We start from the raw sequence: 23,071 nt of genomic DNA on the forward strand, positions 1-23,071 counted from the left end.
TTGCAGACTTTTTGAACAAGCAACCCAAGGAGTTTTTGAGACGGGAATCATGCGACTCGTTAGTCAATAGGACAAATGTCTAGACTACTTTTAAATAAGGTACTCCGTTTGTGATAGGTTCGCATTGGCTCACTTTCATTTGACTGGCCATCGTATATTTTGCAGAACTCCTGCTTTTTATGCGTGCTCTCTGTTGCGACTATAATTTCGATGCAATTACTCACGATACACGACCGGCGACAGCTACTCGTGCGTAATACGTTGGAACAAATGACAGCGTAATTGAGGTTTTTCACTGGCCGTTGTATATGTACAAGAATGTAAACAAGGTTCTTGAATGACAAAGTTTCATTAACATATTTGTTCTCACCTTGTTCATTTCATGGCCTTTACATTTTTCATATCAACAGCATCCACTGTTTTGCTGGTTTCGAACTGATATAGTTCTAAGGTTCGTGTGATATTTTCTTTGCTTATTAAATAGACAAAAATATGGAAGCACTGATATCAGTTATCTTGGGCGCAATTTCGGGCACAAGTTTTGGCTCATACGAGTATATTCTTTTATAAAAAAATATATATTTTGCTTCTATTGACAGTGCGTAGCGTTCAAGAAATCGTTTGCAGCATCTTTGGCAATGGCACTGTAGTATGTATTTGATCCATGAATTCATCTATTTGATCCCTCGACAAATTGTTTAAGTGGATCCTTTAGCTAGGGCCCAACTCCGACGCGGCCTATTCAAATACATGTAAAACGCAGAAGCTCTTTTCTGAGATAACCCCTGGATCGCTTTTAATGAAATTTGTTGCATTTGAGAGAGAAAGTTAAGTTCTAGTGTCTGTTGAAACAGAATTTAGATTTAGGGCCTGAATTTTGTTTAAAATGTCTTGAAAAAGTACGAAAGTTCGAAAGATACAGAAGCACGATGTTTACAAACGAATAGCTCTGCATCAAGAACATATATTGCGGTTCTTTAAGCGGCATCTATTGTAACAGTCAAAGCGGACAAATTTGGTAGGTCAATTGGTATATTACGTGAATTGGTTACGTTGTGTAGAAGGGTTCTGCAAAAGACGTATTTCCGTAGTAATAAATTGTTTTATAATCATGTATAACATAATAATTTTGTCCGCTGTAGATGTACTATTAGATGCAATTCACAGAATTTTGATATCATTTTTGTTGTTGAGTTACGGAGCCTTAAACTTGGTAGTTTCGTTTTCTGAAAATTTGCGATTTATGCCAAATCTTAATAAAGAATTGACAACCGAAATGAAAAATTCAAAACATGCAGTCACTAAATTGAAGTTGTTCTTTTAAATGCAACAAACCTCGTCAAATTTGGTGCAGTCGTTGCCGAGAAAAACGAATTCTCATTCTACTTGTATTTAGATACGAGCACCCGAGCTAAAGCTGCCTCTTAAGGAGGAGGCCGAGCTGCAACGTGAGCTCCACCCCCCCCCCCCCCGTACGAAATTTCTGGCTACGCCACTTATATATATATATATATATATATATATATATATATATATATATATATATATATATATATATATATATATATATATATATATATATATATATATATATATATATATATATATATATATATATATATGCGGTGAATAAACGATATATATATATATATATACCGCATATATATATGCGGTGAATAAACGATAAGAGTACCAGCAAACGGGCTTGTGTAACTCCTGTATGCTGACCGACAAAGTAGTATCAGTACGCACACTGATCAGTTAAGAGAATAGCGCGTTATATATTCAACGGATTCCTCGATTTACTGGAATGTTATTTATCTATATATTCAGTGTGTGCTACTGGGCGTGTGGTCACTCCTCCAGAACGGGCATGCTCCACTGTGACCCAAAAGGTGCGCGATCCCTAAACGTAGAGATATGTGTCGTAAACCTCACTGAATGCGCCATTCGTTACTCTCGTTCCCCCGAAGGGCGTCGTACATCGGCTTCGCCCTCGTGACATGACCGCGCAGGCGTCTCGCACTGTGCATCCGCAGTTTTCAATTCGGCATGGGTTGTGAGCGGTGTGTTGCAAAAACATAAAGTTGCATGAGAGAAAAATTGTAATCAATGAAAGTAAATTTAAATCAATGAAATCAATAAAATCAATGAAAATAGATTGTACGCATCACCGTTAGTTGTATGACTTTAAGTTAACCGCTACGCTAAATTTCCTCATCGCGCGGATTCCGAAATGTGCGTTGGACCTGCATACCTTTCTTTTGTTTTCTCTCTCTCTCTCTTGACCGCACGGATTGCCATATACGGCATATTATAGTGCGTCTTCTAATGAATGCGCGCATGCCTTCGTCGTGAAGAAGCTGGATAATAAGCCTGCAGAACTTAATTAACCATTCGTAGTCCGTGAGGTAGTCAGTCCCTATCACGCCACCTCTGAAGTTTTAAGTGCCACCGTGTTAAGAGTCGCCCGATCTCCAATTTTCGTGCGCCTCCGGCGGTCCTTGTAATGGGAGAATGACCACTGAGCGCGTTTTTTTGCGTGCTGAAAGTTCTTCGGGGCTCTCAGTTTTGGCGTATATGACAGCGCTTCGCGTACCCGAGCGATCAGCTTCCTTATTGCATTCAATTACAACGGATGTAGAACAAAAATCCACATCGATCCTGCGTCGTCAGTGGCCTAGTCACCAAGATCGTTGTACAGAATTAGGACTCACCCTACCTACACGCAGGCATGGTTATTTCAGACCGAACGATCCACTTCCACGCATTGTGCCAATTAAGCTGATATTGGTGATGTGGAACATTTGGTCTGGTTCTGGCTGCAGTTCAAAGAAGACGAGTCTTCTGTATAGACACGTGGGCTTTCAAGGCCAAGTGTTTTGGGAAGGATCCGGAGAGTAAAAAGGAAGAGTGTTCTACGCCCATTGATTGCCTTCTAGATACTAGGTTGATGGACGTTTAGTGGAACCCATGCTAATAGCGTAAGAAATGTTCAGGCGGAACAACTGCTGGCGAAGCATGCTAACTGCAAACGTGGGCAGTTAGCATTGCAAATGTGAGTCTCTGTTTGTTGTATTATTGGCGCAAAATTTGTTTCACTTACCAAAACAAAATCATATTTCTTATGGACCAAGTTTTATAAACGTGGCTAGCATCATAATTTGCTCATCAATCGATTGTACGATCTCTAATTAAACAAATTTTGGCTAACTACCTTTTTTAATATCGGCTTTAAGGTCAACATTGCAATTTCAGTCTATCAAAGACAGCCAATACTTAAAGCATGACCAATTGCCATATAAGGACTACGTTTCCGAAAGGGTAGGTCGTCAATCGACAGCGTTATTGACCTAGTAATGACTGCTGAACATCAGAAATGTCGCGGTGGATTGGCGGCTGTGGTCTTTCTTGATATCAAGGGTGCTTTTGACAATGTTCTACATGATGCAGTTTTAGATGCCCTTGAATAATACGGCATTGATGGCCGTATGCATCGGTGGATAGCCAGCTATATTCAAGAAAAAACGATATTCATGACAACTCTAGGCGGTGATGCAAGGAACATTCCCGTCTATCGCGGGATGACTCAAGGAGATGTACTGAGCCAAACTTTATTTATTGCAGTTCTCGCTGCACTCGTCAAAGAACTCGCAGGCACAGTCTCGGTCTCTGTGTACGCATATGACATCTGCATGTGGACCACAAGCTTAAGGCGCATGCAAGTACAAGCGATGTTACAGCATGCAGTGTCAATAACGTCGACATTCCTAAACAGTCGTGGAATACAGCTATCACCGACAAATAGTGTAGCCATGGCATTTACACGGAAGTCAATGACCTGCCATCCCGTAATGATTAATGGGAAGATTACGCCTTCGGTAACCCACTAGAAGTTTCTCGGAGTCACCATCGATCTTGATGGAAGCACATCCCTACATTAAGAAAACAGCTAGGCAGCTTTGCTCAAGTCATTCGACATATGTCTGGAAAATCGTGGGGACCATCCAAATGATCTATCAGGCACTTTTTGTTGGCTACCTCCGTTACAGTGCGCCTGTACTCTCTTGGATTAGTACATCTCCCGTATACGCACACTTGGAAGTTCTCAGGTTCGCGCACGAAGAATTTGCCTAGAACTACCACGACGTGCTTCTATTTGGGGCACTATTGCAGAGGCATGTGCTTGCCCAGCTCGAGTTTATTTGCAACATGAACCATTGAGAGTGCATCTAAGGCTACTGATTATACACAGGAATTATCCATTGACGGTCGTCACAAGCATACGACCAGTCGCCGCCTACTCAGAAGCCGTGTTGTCGCAACAAGATTTACTGCCGTCGGACTTCGAATCGCATCACATACCGGAAGTTCCACTCTGGACGATGGCAAAGCCAACGGTGAGACTCTCCATCCCCAGAATAACGAAGTCAGGAAACACTCATCCATCGATTAAGGCTCGGTGTGGCTTACACTCACCGATACTTTCACAAGATACCTTCGCAACACTAAAGTCTAGTGCTAACTGCTTGGACTCCCGCCCCTTTTCGGAAGAAAAAACAGGTTCGTGGAGAAGGGTTAGTCATGCCCAACGCACCATAAAGTCACTCTTGAACTTCCTGCATGAGACTGGCTTAGACGACCGCCTCTAGAACCTGTGAGCCGTGCAGACAGTGCGAAATGTGTCTGCACGATAACGTTTTGTGTGGACAAGATTACTGCTGCATGTATTGTCTCTACAGCGCACATTCGCGTATTGGACAACGTGTATATAGTAGCTCATTGTACCATAACATAATCACCTGCCACCTACCTTTCCTTGTACCTCCCGCTTCCCCTTACCCCAGTTTCTAGCAGGCTAGAAATTTGCTCTCCAGGCCGACCTCTGCTCCTTTCTCTTCAATAAAATCTACTACTCCTCCTCAAACGCTGAATCTGTTACAAAATGCATTGCTGTTCCAGCGAATATGTTTCTGTGCTAAATTTTTTCACAGGGCGGAAACATTAACTGGTGCAGCAATGCATTTCACTGGACAATTTGAGTCCGTACTTCTCCAAACTAATTCGAGGCTGGACGTTTCTAGCAAATTTAAGGATATACGCTTGAAATACTCGCTGTCTTCAAATCTGCAATAACGACGTGTAACTTGAAAGTCATAATTATATTAACTAGTGAGCATTTGTTAATAAAGGAACACATTGAGGATTATTGGCATATTTTGATGTTTAATAATTCGAGGCAGTGGTCACAGAAAGGTGCGGTAGGAAGAAAGAACTGCCGCGCCAATAGGACAAGTACTTCAAATAACGATAATTAATCACTGGCTTTTTGTTCTTTACGTTATTCTCGATGTTGCTCTTCTAACTTTAGTCTCTCTGGTATTCTGGTACGTGATGGGCCGCAAGTAAGGGTCTGGCAGCTTGAAGTAAGCCCTGTGCTGTAAGTGGCCTGTAAGCGAATGTATTCTGTCAAGGATAATCAGCTGTGATCGCGATCGAGTACAGTGTTTTCCTCGATTGAGTTTCTTTCTTCCTTTCTGCAGCTGTTATTTCCCAGCGAGGAACGCACTCCGAAAACGCAGCTGCCAAGCTCCACGAAGCGGATCGTCGTCGGCCAATAATTTCCGCGCGACTCGCTGCGTCCGCCTGTATACGCCCGACCGCGTTCGATAGGCCGTCGGACAGCGTAAATTGTTATTGCTCTTTACGCTCGGGATGAGATGGGCCAGTGTATACGGCAGAAGCAAGCAGCCGAGACTGCACTACCATTGTTCACTAATTCCTATCCGTAGTCGACGAGCCGCCAACACCGCCACAAAGCGGTCGCGTGCAGTACGATACTACGAACGCGAAGGTGCCGAAGCTGCGAGCCTTTGCCTTCGGATGCTGGCGCTCCTGGCGCTGAAGTCCACCGGCTTTGGCTTGGATCGATCTGTCTCGGCTCGGCTCTTTCTCGATGCTGCCAATGCGCATTCTCCCCTTGCTCTCCTCCATTCTTCTTTCTTTTTTTTTCTCTCTCTCTCTTTTCAACGCTTGCTCACTCGCATCTGAACAGAGAGCATGAGGAGAGCAGAGTTAGTGTCGGCCATTTTGTATACCGTTAGCGCGCAAATGTGGCTCTCCCTTTTGGGAAACATGGCACGTGGTTAATTATTAAAGGTGCCGAAGAAGCGCGGACAGTCTTTAAAATAAGTTGCGAGAACCACCTCACTGATGAAGCCTTGCCTTCGGCGCGATAAAGGCTCCAAAACGTCCAATGGTGTCGCTAGCATCGCATACGCCGTGATTTTCTCGTGCCCGTAGCGTCGTCGAGCCAACAACGTTGGCCGTAGCCGCGCCGCAGACTGCAGGCGTCGGGAGCCGCGGAACGGAGTTTTTTTCGTGCGGGTGGGCGCGCTTTCGTCGTGTTGTGGCCCCGCGCATGCTTCTTCGCCACTTTGATTCTGGTGCATTCGGTGTTAGCGAGGAAAGTAATATCGACTGTGAAGAAAAATAGAGGGTCAATTTGGACGGTTTGAAAAAAAAAAAAAATAGATTCAGGCGCAATGCCCTCGGTACTTTCGCGGCGTCGACATCGCACAGTGGAGCCCGAACCGTGGGGTTGCGAGTTGCCGCTCACCGCTTTGGAATCGCCGGCTAAGCGTCGTCGTCTTCGTCGCCGTGCGGTGAGCCTGTGAACGGCAGACCGACCGACCTCGCTGAAACACCGAATCGTTGTTTGAACAGCGATTGTTCGTGTGCGTGGTTGTGCTGGGTGGGGGAGAGAGAAAAAGTTACGAGTGCTGAGACTTCGTGGTGGTGAACCTGCCCGCAACAGCTGTGCGAAATGCGGCTGGCACGGAGCAACGTGCGACTGCTCGTACTCATAGCGTTCTACTTTCTCTTCATCGTGATTGGCGCATCCATTTTTTCGACGATTGAGGCACCACACGAGAACTCGGTGATCCGCAAGTTGAGAGCCAAGCGTGCCGCTTTTCTGGAGGAGCACCCATGCGTCAAAGGTACGACATGCATGCTTTCTTATTTTTTCCCTCCTTCGACGCACTCTCGCACAACGCGTTTTTCAATAACTAGAACAAGCGCATCGTTGATTTCCCACGGTATATTCGACTCGTGTTGATTGTAGATATAAGCAAAATGTCCGAAACGGAAATGCTTGGCGATTTTACTGCGTGTAACTACTGCTCCTTGCCCGTAACCCCGAAGCGTTACAACAGCCTCACTGCATCAATATTTGTTGCTCATTTGCAACGAATAGATCGAACTCAGCAGCGACGTGCACTATGAACTCGCAAAGTAAATTGTTCTCTGCAGCGAAGTATCCTGGTTGTTACGCGCCATAAACGTGGAATCTTTTCCTCAAAGTGACGTTCCAAATATCTCTCAGCGTATGCGCTCTCCTTGGGGTGCTATCGCGAATGAATGACCTGAAACACAATTTCGAAGCGAGATATCATTGACGAGGCATCCACGTTTGCATTATTGTAATAAGTGCTCTTGCAGACCTTGTTGACTATTTACAAGAGCACTTGTTACTTATTGTTAACGATTGTTACCTGTTAGTATTTTTTCAGGTCGCGTATTTTACGTTATGCAATGACATTCGTTGCTAGCAGAAGATGCAACATCATATGAACACTTTAGTATGTTATCCTTGGAAGACCCGAAGGCAGCTCTGGATCATGGTAGCCTTCAATATTGCTTCTTATCACTGGCTAGTATGTCAAGAACGTGAAAAACGTAGTATTTGTTTTAGTTGACCTCGATTAAATGTGATAGGCGCCAGCATCACACAGAGACAGTAACTGCTCACATTCCTTGTCGCGAAAGCCGATTTTCTTCGCGAGAAATGAACATCGCGTCTTAGCCCGGCCCGTTGATCCTGTATACATCCTGTATTTTCAGGTCAGCTTGCTGTAGTCGAAAATCATTTCACGCGTGCTTTTCGTCTTCTGCGACATTAAAACGGTCTCGATCAAGTTAGCGCCAATTTTCACGAAAGCTGATGGCGAGAATACGCTTATACAACTACGACACAGTTCTGCACACATACGGCTTTTATGTGCGGTATGAATATTTTAGCTACCGTTTCCGTGTTGATACTGAAACGCATGGAAGGTCACATGCGTTATAATGTACAAAGAGCCGCGCTAGCACCTGCCGACGTGCGCTTAACAGGAGCACGGTCCGACTCTTCTCGGAACAGTGCCGCACTCAGTTACGCAAAATTTATGCAATTGAAATTTATAGAGAGTTACCCAAACAGTCGAGTCCTCGTTTACAGGGACAAAGCCTATAATGCGCGGATACCGTATGCGAATGCAACAGCTTGCCCTCCCTGCACGACTTCACCACACCTGTTGACTCTGGCTGGCTGATCACGAATGCCGCTTGATTTTCCTTTCTCTCTCGAAGGTCACGACATGGCTGGCGTTGTGTCGCCTCACTTTCACTAGTCACTGGAGTAATGAATTGTCGCATACAAGAAACAACAAACCGCCAAAGGAAGCCCTTGTGGGTGCCTTCGTATACTTCCCCGCATATCCCGCGGAAGCTTTTCGGCAATGAATTCTGTTCTTTCTGTTCGCGTCTCATGAAAAGAAGAAAAAGGAGAGAAAAAAGAAAAGCTTTCAGAAAAACGGCAATAAAATGCGAAGATAAAAAGAAAAAAAAAGGAACTGCTCTTCTCCGGGCAGAACTTCGATTCTTCGCTCAAATGCATTGTCGAAGGATGAATTTTCTAGTTAGGCAGTCGCTGACGCAATTTCGGTGAAATTTGCATTTAGAAAAATCTAACTTGAAAATGGAGTGTGCGCGCGGCGAGAACCACATATCCTCAAAATTTTGACGGGACATGTGATTGATTGATATGTTATGGTAGTAGAAAGGTTGACCATAAATATGTCACCGTATTCTCCACAACGTTGAATTATTGTATGAATGAAATGATAATGTGAACTGAAGTTCGCATCCTTACTATTAAGGGCGCTACCACAGACACGGCGCAATCATTTGCAACTAGGGTAAGCGTTGAGCACCGTGGCTCTAGAATAAAAATGAATGCCAAAAATTTCAGGAATCGCGTCTGTTTTAGAGCCCGCCGATCAGACTAACTTGTAGCGAGCGTTCAAAGCAGGCGCAAATTTTCATCCCACGTTCACATCTTCACATACAAAAAACAGTTATTTCGTGAATAAGACTTCTGCAAAGCTCAGTAGTCTGACATAACAGTACCGTAAAAATTGACTCTCGGACGAGTTTATTCATGATTAATGAATTGCAGCGCTCGATAACGGGACGATATGCAGCTATGGCACATTTACAACGCTTTATGTGTGTTTCACATCGCTACGTGCTCGTGTACTGCAATTTATTGCATCAGTATCCTCTGTGACATCGATTCGCCGTGTCAAATTTCGTGTAATTGTAAAATTTCAGCGCTCTAAATATTGGTGACTGTTGTCGTCGCGAAGTCGTAAATTTGTAACTTGCGTTTTGCCAGTTCGGCTATTTCCATCGTTGCTCGCAACTCACTTAGGTACGAGAAGAACAAATGAATGCACATATAAAACATTCCTCCTTACAAAGGTAAGATCTTCATTTCATATCTTCCAGAAATTAAAAATTTTATTCTTTATACATTCTTATATTTATTGTAAGAATCTCATCATCGTATCATTTTATACATCCTCTAACGAGAAGTCTCCTAGATAGCGTGGATTGTGGACCTCGCTCTGTACCAGAACGTTTTCTATCAATAAACTAAACTTGAAGCTTGAATCGACAAGGCACACGCGTCTCGATAATAGTTTTGCGTCACTCGTGAATGAATAGGAATATCGGCGCACCTATGGAGGGCAAGTAGGCTGAGAAAATTTTGTTGTGGTGACAACAAATCTTTCTGTCGCCGTTCGGAACTCGAAGCTGTCGTCACCTTTCAAATTTCAGTCTTGGCGACAGACAGACGAAGTCGGTCGTGTCGAATCGACAAAAAGTTCTGTCATAAAAGCGTGATGCCCTGGTGTTGTGACGGTAGAAGAGAAAGCAGTTGTCTCAAGAGAAAACATGGAGAACATGTGGAAAACAGCACGGAAAATATGCAATCAGAAATTAATCGGCTTGCGCCAGTTCAGTTGCACGCTGTATGTATGAACGGGCGGCAGAGCGTTTCCAGTGCAGCCTATAGTGTGCCAATTAGGGGAGAGCCGGCAAATGGCGCCCCGGTGGGGAGTTCGAACCGGCGACTGGAACAGCGAGAGTAGAACCGGTTGAACCGCCGGAAAACCTGTGGACCTGTGGAAACCAGGGTTGCCAACTCTTGAGTAGTGGAAGTCAAGATGGGAAACGGGGAGGGGGGGGGGGTGACGTAGACTGGCAACGTCCGACCCTGTCAGTGCCAGGAACCGCTAGTTTGTGCTTACAACAAAGTTAAACAACTATATTTAGTCCTGCGATCCGCGATTTACAACAAGAAAAATGCAGTGCTTACCAGGCTAACACGGCCACTAATACAAATAAATGGAGGTACTGTGAATGGTTGGGGTCTATACAACAGAGCTAGAACAATAACAAAAACAAGACTGTCTTTATGTATACGACACTGCAACGGACGCCAAAAGATATGAATGCGCAACCGAGCTGTCGGGCAATATAAAAAGGAAACCTGGTTTATTGGTTGTTAATAAGTGGATAACAAGCAAAATTCGGGACATTTGGCCGTATTGACTGGGTGAAGTCGGGATTCGGGACTTTCACTCAAAGGTGGGGACTGTCACGCTGAATTCGGGACGGTTGGCAACATAAGCGGCAACCTTCTCCTCATACTTCTCAGTGTCAACTCTACACTTGAAAGCACTCCGTGGGTTTTCGTGGCCTCCTAGCTCAACACAGCCGCTTTCAAACGTTTATCCTGGCCGCGTGCCTCGACGTTGCGTGTAGTGCGTGCGCAGCATGCGAATTCGAAGCGTTGACGGTAGGCGTGCAAAACCTGCCGGCGCGGCGCGGAAACGTTGAGTAGGGCGCGTTGTTGGCCTATGTATGGCACGTGTGCTCGTCTTGGAAAGAATGGCGGGAAGGATGTATATGCTTAAACAGGTCTTTGGCCCGTTGTCAACAAGAGCAATGCGAAAGTGAGCTTTGATAACATTATGTTTTTTTTTTTTTTTTGAGGGCGATGGCACTGTTGGAGCACTACGAGAGTCTGGCACTACTAATAGATGTAAAAAGCATGTTGTTCTTAACAATGTTATTTATTTGTACCGTCGCCTCGTATTCCATGTGATATTGTCGATTTTTTTCACATTGTTGCCGTGAACAGCAGGTTGCCGTTATTCCTCAAGAGAAAAGTGTATAACAGCTGTGTCTTACCAGTACTCACGTACGGGGCAAAAACCTGGAGGCTTACGGAAAGGGTTCTACTTAAAATGAGGACGACGCAACGAGCTGTGGAAAGAAGAATGATGAGTGTAACGTTAAGGGATAAGAAAAGAGCAGATTGGGTGAGGGAACAAACGCGTGGTAATGACATCTTAGTTGAAGTCAAGAAAAAGAAATGGGGCATGGGCAGGACATATAATGAGGAGGGAAGATAACCGATGGTCATTAAGAGTTACAGAATGGATTCCAAGGGAAGGGAAGCGTAGCAAAGGGCGGCAGAAAGTTAGGTGGGCGGATGAGATTAAGAAGTTTGCAGGGACGACATGGCCACAACTAGTACATGACCGGGGTAGTTGGAGAAGTATGGGAGAGGCCTTTTCCCTGCAGTGGGCGTAACCAGGATGCTGATGCTGATGCTGCTGATGCTGCTGCCGATGATGATGACGTTGCCGTGAGAGGTTCCTTGCAAGCTTGCCGTATCTTGAGTGTAATGTTGTAATGTCGTTGTGTGTGCATTGCCAGTACTGCTCGTTCTTCCACACGAACGATATACATTAGTGTATAAATAACTGTGGTCAGCGCCCTCTATCATCGGAATAATAAATAAAAAGATGATAGAGAAGACTAGACAACAAGATAATGTCTTCTGAAGGCCAGCGCAAGACGTATACATAACGCGCTACGGCCCAAGCGCACTATGCCAGTGTTCAAGTTTCCCATCACGAAGCCGTGTCGAAAACATTCCTGAGATACCGCATCTCAGACGGGTTCAAATATATCGACCGGCCAATTACACATCCTGCCCCATATTGTTGTATAAAAATATTCTTTTGTTTTTAATTTTTTTCAAGTTATAAAACAAAAATGTTATAAAAAATATGGATCATTATTTTATTCTTTTGCGCCGTTTATTCTAAGACTACGGCGTTGAAATGCTCAGCACAAACCGAGTTGAAGAAAGAAAGTTTCGAAATACGAGAGCGATTCGAGCGATGAGCATGTCGTATCATGAGTCAAGGGGACAAGATGTTTTGTTCGTCGCGAAGGAACTTGCAATGTTGTAGCACGAAGAAATTAAGCTTACGACGCAAATTGGTGCAGCTACGACAAAATCGATTTCATTTTAAAAGAGAGCGACAGATCGGATTGGATAAACTTTATTGAAGGTCCTGCAGGACGCGCGTCTCATTAGATAAATTTCTGTCGTGACGACCAGCTGTAGGTCGCAATATATGAAAGACTTGCCATATGTTTACACACGCACACACGCACACGCACGCACGCACACGCATATATATCTATATATATATATATATATATATATATATATATATAAATATATATATATATATTTATATATGCGTGTGCGTGCGTGCGTGTGCGTGTGTGCGTATATATCTATATATATATATATCAAGAAAGAGGGAGTACGACGTACGTTGAATTAGCACCGTATATTTCACTGACGTTTCGGCAGGTGGACCAGCCTTCTCTTATTCTTGATTTTACTACCGGGGCCAGCATGATTTCCTCAGCCACAACTATATATATATATGGAATGGTCAAACGGAGGACGCATACGTTTACAGCAGGAATATTTATTCTGGTATACTTAGGTACCACGCTTGTTCTAATTAGTGAAAAAAAGAAGACAGACTGCTATCAAAGACAAGTAGGATCAGTTTTAAACACACGATCAGTTATTGTTTTTAAAAAAAAGCTTCAAGAAGAACCCCTCAACATCTTTAGAGCGTGGTAGCAAACGAAAATTTTAAGACTGAATCGCTGCTGTATCGTTACCGAAAAAAGATCGGCAGTTTTCTGGAAAAGAAAAGGCCGCCAAGCACTTGTGTGCCGTAGACAGATGTTGGAAGGAAAACATCCCTGGTTGTAGCGTAAACGAAAATAAAGGTGCTACATGACTGGGCTGAGAAAAACATAAATGACCGACTACAACCAAAAATCAGAAGTTGCCATGTAGGCTTCCGCGGGAAACAGAAAAGAAAGCTTGCATTACTCATGTTCTTTCTACATTGCTTGGGCATTTCTGTTGTTTCAGTGCTAATTTGCGATCCTTGTTTAGCAGATGGAGAAAAGTAGCGAGCCTTTAGCATAAGTTATGTATTTCAACAAAATGGGCGCAATAATGTTAATAACAAATTTAATTGGCCTAAGTTGCGCATCTTTTGCTTCACGTGACTTGGAATTTTTTAGGCTGTAAAACACATCTTTAATTTCATTCTCGCTTGTGGGAAAAAACACCATACTGCCAGAAAAATTTGCTGTTTTATGAATCGAGGGTATGCCTGTTCTGTTTCAACTTGTAGACTCTCCAACAGCTATAAAATGATCATTTAAAACATTTAAAAGGTCTGCCGCGCGGACAACGCGGTTGTTCACAAGCATGCTGCCAACATTTGAAACATCTGTCTGTCTTATAAGGCTGTTTTCTCGCTTCCAGAACAGAGCAGAGCTGCTCACCACATCGTCAAAATAGGCTTGATAATACTCTTTCTTCGCGGCTTTTAGTTTACCGTTGAGCTTATTTCTAAACACCTTGAAAGCCTTAAGTTTGTCAATATCTTTAGTTTTCTCACATTCGCAGTACATGTGGTTTTTCAAGTTTATCTGCTTGTGAGTGCAAGTTTAGTGCTTATCCAAGGTTTTTGAGAGTTCTTACGTTTTCTGATAACGAAATCTGGAAAATGTTTTTATATGTAGCTTTAAAATCCACAATGAACGCTTGGTACGCGCTATCTGCGTCAGTGCACGCTATAACGTGACCCCAATCGCGAATCCGAACTTCCATTCGAAAGACATGTAGGGAACGGTCTGTCATACCCTGCGTGCGCACGGGACTGCTGCGTGCACGCTTTGCTTCGTTTACATCGGAAATAAAAGCAAAGGCAGGAAGATGGTCACCAATATCGCACATAAGTGTTCCACGTGACACAATTTCACAGTTTGCATTTGTAATAAAGAGATCAAGTAAGCTCGCTGTTCAACCAGTGATGTGGGTTGGTTCATTTAAAACATATTAAAATCCACTGGATGTGAACATTGCCTGAAGATCACTACTAACTCTGGAAACAGATAGCAAATCTATGTTCAGGTCACCGCTGAGAAACAGTACATATTTGTTTTGGGACACAATAATTCTAACATTTCCTGAAAAAATACAAAAAAACTTGACACCGAGTGTCATATACCACTGATATAATGTTGGAGCCGTTTTGCACAGTCAGTATCGCAAAGTTATCATTTGAGATAGAGAATTCCTTCAGAATTTGCACATTGTGAGCGCGACCAGCCAACAGCAACACGCCACCGCCCCAACGTTGCGGACGGTTTTCCACGAAGGTTTGATAGCCAGGACGCGTAAACGGAACGGTCGTGTGTACCAAGTTTCCGATATCATTATGGCGTCAAAGTGAGCACCAGTAGAATCAATGAGCAAATCTATATCATCGTGCTTATTTTCCAATGATCGCGTATTCAGATGAAGGTAAGCTAGGGAGTTATTGTTTCGCAGTGTTTTTATGTTTTGCGGCGCAACAGCCACCTTGGCGCTACAACAAAATAAGACGTAAGCTTGGGATTGAAAGAGAGCGCTCTGAAGTGCTTATCACGGCTCGTCAGCATTGTTTATCATGAGCTGTACGTCATCGGGGCTGATGAGCCGGAGCACAGGGGAGCTATGAATTGCGAAGACTTTCCCGTGCTTGGTCCATACATGCTTCCACCCCACCTGCCTCGCAGCGCCAAGTATCTTTTTTTCGGGTGATGTGCTCGTTTATGTACACGGCACTCGCTTTCCCGTGCCCCAACGCAGCTGTCGTGACCCGCGTTTTTTTTTTTTGCTTTCTTAAGGACTGCATTACGCTTTTCTCGCCTCACAAACCGCACGACACTGTTGTTGTTGTTTTTTTCATCTCCTTTTGCGGTTGGCACTCTATGACAAATATCAATGCCGCTTTCGGTCACAGGCTCACCGACAAACTCAACCAACCTTGCGAGGGCTTGAAGTGGCTCATAGTCTGCAGGGACGCCCTTAATTTCAATGTTGTTTGTTCGATAATACCGTTCGAGGCCTTCGATTCGCTGGGTTAGCTTGCGGTTTTCCTCCTGCTGAGTTTGTTTGCTTAAGTGACTTAATTTCTTTCATAAATTTTTTGACCTCCCTGTGAAATTCGGCCACTGTATCAAAGGTATCGCTTCATTACTGAAAACTTTTCTTAAGTGCTTTGAATTCAGCAACAACTTCTGTTTTGAAATTTATCAACTCTTGTCGTGAACTGTCGAGGTCCTCTGTGTCCTTGCGTTTCCTCTTCGGGGGCGGCATTTCTTAAAAAGGTCATTTCTTACAACAACAACAACAACAATAGCAAACGAAGCACTCGAACCGGACCTCGACGTCCTCCCATCCCCTCTCCCTTTGCTAATGGAATCTGCCTTCCGGAGACGCCCTGCCGACTCGGCGTCACGCCATGTCAGCGAATGTAGGATTGTGCTGCTACCGGGAACATCGAACCGTCAGTACATCTCTACGGTTTCTTTTATTCGGTCCCACATCGAAACACAGCTCCTTGTCGCTGGATAAGAATCCGGCCGTTTCTCCACATGTGGCTTCTGAGCTCGTTGATATTGTGCGAATTGAGGGAGAGAGGGGTTATCGACAAGAACTGACAGTTCTTCGATATTGTTATCGATATCGAATTATCAATATGTAGAAACGTAGGGGCCGCCTCGTTCAACGAGAGAGGGGTATACCTTGAAATATCGCAGCTGCTACACTGAGCCATCGTGGCCGCTGCCAGAAAGGAACACCTAAACAAAACAGTAATGCTATATTCTACTGGTTCTTACCGCGCTATTTCGACAAGGTTTGCACTGATGCGGAGGCCTCTTTACGTTGGAGCCAGAAAAAGCACGCCCGAGCCAAAAGTTCAGCTGCTTCCGAAGCTATCAGAGGTGTCACGTGATCGGATAATAATAATAATAATAATAATAATAATAATAATAATAATAATAATAATAATAATAATAATAATAATAATAATAATAATAATAATGTTGTTGTTGTTGTTGTTGTCGTCGTCGTCGTCGTCGTCGTCGTCGTCGTCGTCGTCGTTGCTGACTTGGAAGCCGTGCCCGAATCTGTATGGGTAGATCTGTCCTGCCGCGGGTGAGAGCGCATACTGTTCGCGTCGTTTTACATATCACCCTCGATGAATCCATTTTTGTTCCATGCGCGTCCACAATCAGTTGAGGACACCATCTCTTCCCACGCTAAGAATGACTTCATATGACTTCGAGATCTTAACGTACCTGGAATACTATGGGAAAACCTGTCGATGTCTAAGCCTAAGGACTATATTACACATAAAGGATCTACTCTTCTTGGTTTAATTTCTTTCAACAACCTTTTACAGTTGAACTGTGTGCTGAACTCGCATGGTAACATAATGCAGTTCTGTTTGTAGAACATGGAAAGCGTGCGTGCCTCCCATCATCACAGAAATCTGGTTCGAGCAGACAAGTGTCCTCCTTGTCTTTCAATTGTGGCAAAACTCAGACAAGTTTTCAAGTAAAGTGCACCAAAAGTGGCGCGCTCTCAGCAGTATAATTTCGCCGCTGGGGATTACGTCAGTTTTTATCACTATCTCTATAAGGCAGGTTGGTCCCTTATAGTAAAGTCAGATGATGCAAATTATCGTGTCCGACATTTCACTTGCATTCTGCAGGAGGGAATGCGTGCATACGTTCCCCTAAAGCGAAGTCGCCCTTCACGCTGCGCATTTTGGCTTTCGAATGAGCTTCGCAAATAATCGAAGTGCAAAAAGCGCGCCCACAGAAGAGTGAAGAGCGGACCTTAAAAATGAAAAGCTGAATTCAAAGAAAAATGCTATCTCAGCGAGAAACTGTATGATCGTGATCACAATAACTACATTAACTCAGTAGAAAGTGATCGTTCTAAGAAATTTAAAAATTTCTGCAAATATGCACAACTGAGGTCGGTACCAAGTAAAACAGATTCTATTTGACGTAATAGTTCTGCGGAAACCCGCAAAGTGGAGAGAAGTCCCGGACCAGGACGAATTTTTCTTCAACTGCGAGGCTTTTCTTTCGAGGAATCCATGTGGGTTTCCTTTGTTGCAATTGGTACGATTGGGTGGATTTCTCATTTTCCCTCGCTTAGATTTAGGTGCACGTTAAAGAACCCCAGGTGGTCAAAATTTCCGGAGTCCACTACGGCGTGCCTCATAATCAGAAAGTGGTTTTGGCACGTAAAATCCCAAATATTATATATTATTATTATTATATTCTCATTTTCCCTTAATTAACAGATTCTATTTCTTTGTTAACAAGTGTTCATGGAACTATCGAGCACAGGACGTTTCAGATGCGTTTGCACAACACATTGAATCAATTTTCAGCAGGGGCGGTGATCCCACTTCGTCCGACCTTCCGTTGCACAATGGTGATGCGCCAAGCACTGCGCCTGTTAGTGAAGAACTTGTCGCCAAAGCATTTGCAGCGCAAGACCGTTGCTTTCATGTGACCCTGATGGAATTCCAATGGCCTTAAATAAATAATTCAGTGATGGGCTTAGTCCAATCCTAACTTGCATACCGGGCCTGCCTCAAAACACGATCATTTCCTGTGCCATGGAACATCTCCCGTATAATTCTCGTCCACAAACCTGGCATGAAAACACATGTACAAAACTACGTACTAAAACTAAAAACTACGTTTTTAGGGCTCTAAGTTTTTATGAATATGCGTTACCAACTAGCCCACTTATTCATCATTTTGTAATGATTGATTTTCAGCGCCTGTGTGTATCACGTCTTTCTGTGTCCTCGTCTTTTCGCGTGCCATAAGCCTCATCATTAATACCAACACGGCTAAAACGCTTCGTTACTCAACTACGAGCTGTGCTCTAAAACAGTACGAAGTGTATCAGCCAGCCGTCTGTCTCCTTAAGCGATAAGGAGATGGGATTCTTCAAAAACACGCACGAGCTGTAAACAGACTGCGTTGCCTTTGGTGTTTTCTGTTTTTGTTGTTGTCTCCGTTTGTGTTGCGCATGCGTGTTCACGTTCGAGTTCACGACGCGTGCAATAATCATTCAGTTGAGAGTCAGCGCTGTCCGTGTGATAATGTGAGACACGATGGGCTTGCTACCGCCAGACGCACGCGCCTCCTCGCGGAGTCGGTGCCGGGCACACCGGATTGGTTGCGGCTACAGCTCGTCACTCCCTCCGTACGCACGTGCTAGCGACGTTTCTCGAAATCATCAGGGCTTGCCTCATTTGTGCTCCAGTGAGCCTTTGGCGTGGACGAGTTAATTGCCCCTGAAGTCTACTTTTTCTCCGCAGGCTGTGGCGTTCGCTCGTTTCATGACCAGCTGTCTTGGGGTATACTTCGTGAGGGATAGTTAAATTGGGTCGGTAAAGTCCCCATAGAAGAAAATGACCCAAACTCATTTTATTCTTCATGCAGTCAAGTCATCCTGCTGCTGGCACTTACCCACATGCAACCGCAAAAATTCTTTTAAGATCACAGCATCAGCAAAAAAAAAAGATAAATGAATTTCGTCCTTGATAACGTATCCTGAATAGTTTTGCGTACATTTCCCCGTCTGACCATGATACTGCTCCATGAAATTACACGAAAAGATTAAATCTTTTCTGGGATTTCTCTGTTCAAAAACTTTCCCGGTTGGCTTCCACCTGCCATCGACAAAATGGAAACAAATGGAACTGATGAAACGGCAAATGAAAAGAGTGTTGCCCAAAACCAACACCACTCCTCCTTCATGTCAAAGAAGCAGTATACATCAGATTATATTGGTGACTTATTCGTTCAAGACTCCATTCGCATTTGTTTGTAGGCCCGAGAAGATTGGTTACTTGCGGAAGAGAAAAGAGAGGCCAAAGTTTCTCGTTTTGAATTCCGTGCCGTAACAGCATCGCCAGTCCGTCGCTGTGACGTCACAGATCTTAAGATACAGATCTTAAGATACGGAAAATATTCCCGAAGGCTTTCTAGACTACCTGTATGGTCCCTATAGAGCGCAATGTAACTGCTACTTAATCACAGACGCTTCAGTCTGAGTACCATCGTCATGATTGAAGACGTGACGAGGAGCTATGGCGCGGCAATTTAAAAGTGGCGTCACCACTCACACCTGCAGAGGAGCCTATCAAGCCTACTCTGCGGGTAAGGGTGGCTTCTTTCTTGGTATGGTAGATGGTCAACTTACTACTGCGCGTCAACATAATTTTGTCTAGTTTCCATTTAAGCAGTACTCAAGAGTTCACTATATCTAAGCCAGAGCAAGAGAGCCTAACGTGGTATGCACGAATTTTGTTATCACAAGACCTTTTTCCTAAGTTTGCTTAGCCCACACAGCACATTACAAGGCGCTATGCTAAGAAGGCACAATTCAAGTACGTGGGCAAAATTCAAAGGGCACTCTAATGCAATTAGTCGATTGCACGAGGCGGACCGGACTTCACGCGCATAAGTTGATATCAAGCTTTCTCCTTCACGTATACGTAGTCAGAGTCTGTTTAATACGACTGCTTGATGTAGAACACTGGGTCTAGTTTAGAATTGGCTTATAAGCGAGCGGCCCAACAACATGTGCCAAGCACATTCGCACTAGAAAAAGAAAAAGAAAAGAAAAAAAAAGAGGGAAAGAAAGAGTGAATTTGCACTGAGCTCGGCGCTAATCAGTTTATTGAAACCAGGCTGCGACTTCCCTGACGAAACAGCCGACGGCACGTTTTTCTTGTGTTACTTTACGTGTATTGCAACGGGCAGAACTGGGAAAACTAATGTGCAGGAAGATGCGTGCCCGATAGGGGGGAAAAGAAAAGGAAGGAGAAAGAACAGTGGCTATGGCGTGCACAGTTCCAGTGCATAACACAGAGTTGTGGTTCCGTATTGTGGTGTCCTCACTGCAATGTAAGCAAACACGTGCAAATGTATAATGAACGAGAAGAAAGGGGTTAACCGAGGGGCTCGATTTTTATTTATCATATCATAAGAAGCGAGCAAACAAAGACACCAAGGATAACAGACAGAAAATTACTTGTACTTATTGAAAAAAAGAAATGATAAATACATGGAATTGAAAGTGGATGGAAAAAAAATTTTGAGGATGATCAAGCTTCGCCTTTAAGACTCGCACGCAATAGCATTCAGTGACTGGTTCCCACGCTTTCCGGCAACTGCAGCGTGTGTAAGCATAATGTTTACCGGGAAACGCTCGCGGCGAGCGCTATGCACGGAGGCGGGCTTTCTGGTAGAAACGCGGCCTCTTGAGTGGGCCGCGACGCGGCGGATGCGAGCGCCATCTGGAAGCACGGTAGCCAGCTGGGCGAGTCGGTACATCTGCATAATTATTACACACAGCGCGCACTAAAAAACACGGACGAAGAATAGAGACGAAACACGAGCCCTGACTCACGACTAAATGTTTTTTTTTACATTTAAACACCCATATAGATAGGAAGAACTCACACATGCGTACACCATACATTTTGTCAGACAAAAGCAAAGCAAGAAAGGCGAGCGCTAAAGCAAGAAGTCCGATAATTTTAATGATTAGATGCTTCTAAAAAACATTTTTGTTGTTGTTGTTGTTGTGTAGTGTGTGTCACGCCTGGCTTACCCACCTGTGACCAGGTTTATTGATTAGGTAGGCCTCTGGAATGAGGCGAGCCTTTTCGTTTTTGTTTGTCCAGATTACGCGTGTGCGTTCAACAATGGACTTGCAACTGCAAGCTGCGCAATGGGTGGCCAAATGTTGATAGACCAGCGGCATGGAGAGCCAGGGTATGGGTGGTCCGACGACGTCCGACGCTGCACGCCAGACGCCGGATTTTCTGCGACATGGGGCCCTTAAAACAACTTGCCGCAGGTGGGGAACGATCCCGCCTCGTCCCTTGGTGCGTGCGATGCTCGACCAGTTGAACTGCCGCGTCGCTGTTTTTTCCATCCACTTTCTGGCATATTTGCCATTTCTTTAACTCAACCGGTAAGTACAAGTAATTTCCCCTGTGTTATTCTTGGTGGCTTTGTTGGCTTCTTATATATATATATATGTGTGTGTGTGTGTGTGTGTGTGTGTGTGTGTGTGTGTGTGTGTGTGTGTGTGTGTGTGTGTGTGTGTGTGTGTGTGTGTGTGTGTGTGTGTGGTGCATTTGACAACGCATATTTTTTAGACACGAATCAATCGTAGAGAAAGGAAGACGAAGCGAGACGCGTGTTGCCTTCTTCGCGTCTGTCCTCTTTTATCTTACGCTGGTCTTGCGTGATACACTTGAACCTCGATATTTTCTGCGTTCATGGGACCCGATAATAATTTCGTTCAACCTAGAATTTTGTTAAATAGAGAACACTGAGAACACTTATTGAGAATCACACTGCAATTATTCGGAAGCAATAGCATAAGAAAGAGAGGCATGTATTTTTTTCCAGCGCGCACTTATATCGCATTTCTGAGCCAGCGAGTTCATTGAAAGAGTGTTGTATTTCTTAAATGCAGACGTCCATCACCTGAAGTGCAACGCGGTGATACCCACATTTTCGTAGAAAGTTTGTTAAATCGGGCGAGACGTTGAGCTTACTTCGTTATGGCTTCTTGGTTAGGTTAGGCCATGGCGACTAGCGCGAACAGACGAAGGCCCAAGGCCAGCAGACGAAGTCGAAAGTCGGCGCCCGTGTGTGTCGCCTATACTCGCCTTATGCTTTGTCTGTGTACCCTGTTTCAGCAATAGTTCACTTTGTTACTTTTCAAGTTGTCAACGCATTAGGATCTATGAAGGTATACGTTTCGAGCAGTCGAAAGCACTTCGTTAAATCGAAACGTTCGTTAAATATAAATTTTGGTAAATCGAAATTTTACTGTATCACGGAATCGCGTTCCATTTGTCAGCTCCTCGACGATGTTATCATATAGCTTCACAGATAAAGTTATTATAAAGAGTCGCTTATTGACCCAATTTTCTTAGTGTGGGCGCTGTGCAGGGTACACCATGACCATACATATCGGGGAACAAAATTAATGCCGCAGAACGCAATATATAGAGATGTGTAGACAACATCGAGACATCGCCGAAAAGTACGCCTGGAATTACACTGAACCTTATATTTCGTTTTTACAGCGAACAGCTATTAATGCCGCAACAACAACGACAGCTCTTGCCTGAATGGCTAACAGAAGCATCCCAAATGTGTGCACAGCGTGCATTTGTAAGCTTTCTTGAAGAAACGACGATCGTGGAAAATAATTGGCGATATTAAAATATTTTGGAAGTTGTTGGACTTTTTATAACTCTTATTTAGACATGTGCATCGACGTTTGCGAGACTTGTGGCGATATAGATCCCAGATATGCAACCTTGTTTGTTCATTGTTCATTCTATTTTATTTATTTATTTATTTATTTATTTATTTATTTATTTATTTATTTATTTATTTATTTATTCATACTGCAGTGCAATTCTTTGGCCCTAGCAGGAATGGCATGCACAGACTTTGAGAAAGACATATATCACACAAATAAACATAGCGCATGTTGGAAATACACAACATTATAGTTAGAATATTGACAAAATATAGCACAGGGATAGACAAATATAACATTAGTAACATAATGTGTAACATAGAGAGAAAAAAA

General features: G+C 43.9%; 1 protein-coding gene across 1 annotated transcript; it reads left to right on the top strand.

Annotated features, from left to right (window-relative positions):
* Positions 1 to 4,895: 4,895 nt before the first annotated feature.
* LOC142588494 (uncharacterized) lies at positions 4,896 to 22,864 on the top strand. Its single transcript, XM_075700306.1, has 3 exons — positions 4,896 to 7,001; positions 21,135 to 21,427; positions 22,557 to 22,864. The coding sequence occupies exons 1-2, from the start codon at positions 6,827 to 6,829 to the stop codon at positions 21,293 to 21,295; spliced, it is 336 nt and encodes a 111-aa protein (XP_075556421.1). The 5' UTR covers positions 4,896 to 6,826; the 3' UTR covers positions 21,296 to 21,427; positions 22,557 to 22,864.
* The last annotated feature ends 207 nt before the right edge of the window (positions 22,865 to 23,071 follow it).

The sequence above is a fragment of the Dermacentor variabilis genome, chromosome 7 (assembly GCF_050947875.1).
Source record: "Dermacentor variabilis isolate Ectoservices chromosome 7, ASM5094787v1, whole genome shotgun sequence".
Classification (NCBI taxonomy): Eukaryota; Metazoa; Arthropoda; class Arachnida; order Ixodida; family Ixodidae; genus Dermacentor; species Dermacentor variabilis.

Coding starts and splice junctions, on each gene's coding strand:
- LOC142588494 (XM_075700306.1), top strand. CDS start 6,827: ATGCGGCTGGCACGGAGCAACGTGCGACTGCTCGTACTCATAGCGTTC. Junction 7,002..21,134: donor GGAGCACCCATGCGTCAAAG/GTACGACATGCA, acceptor TTGTTTGTCCAG/ATTACGCGTGTGCGTTCAAC.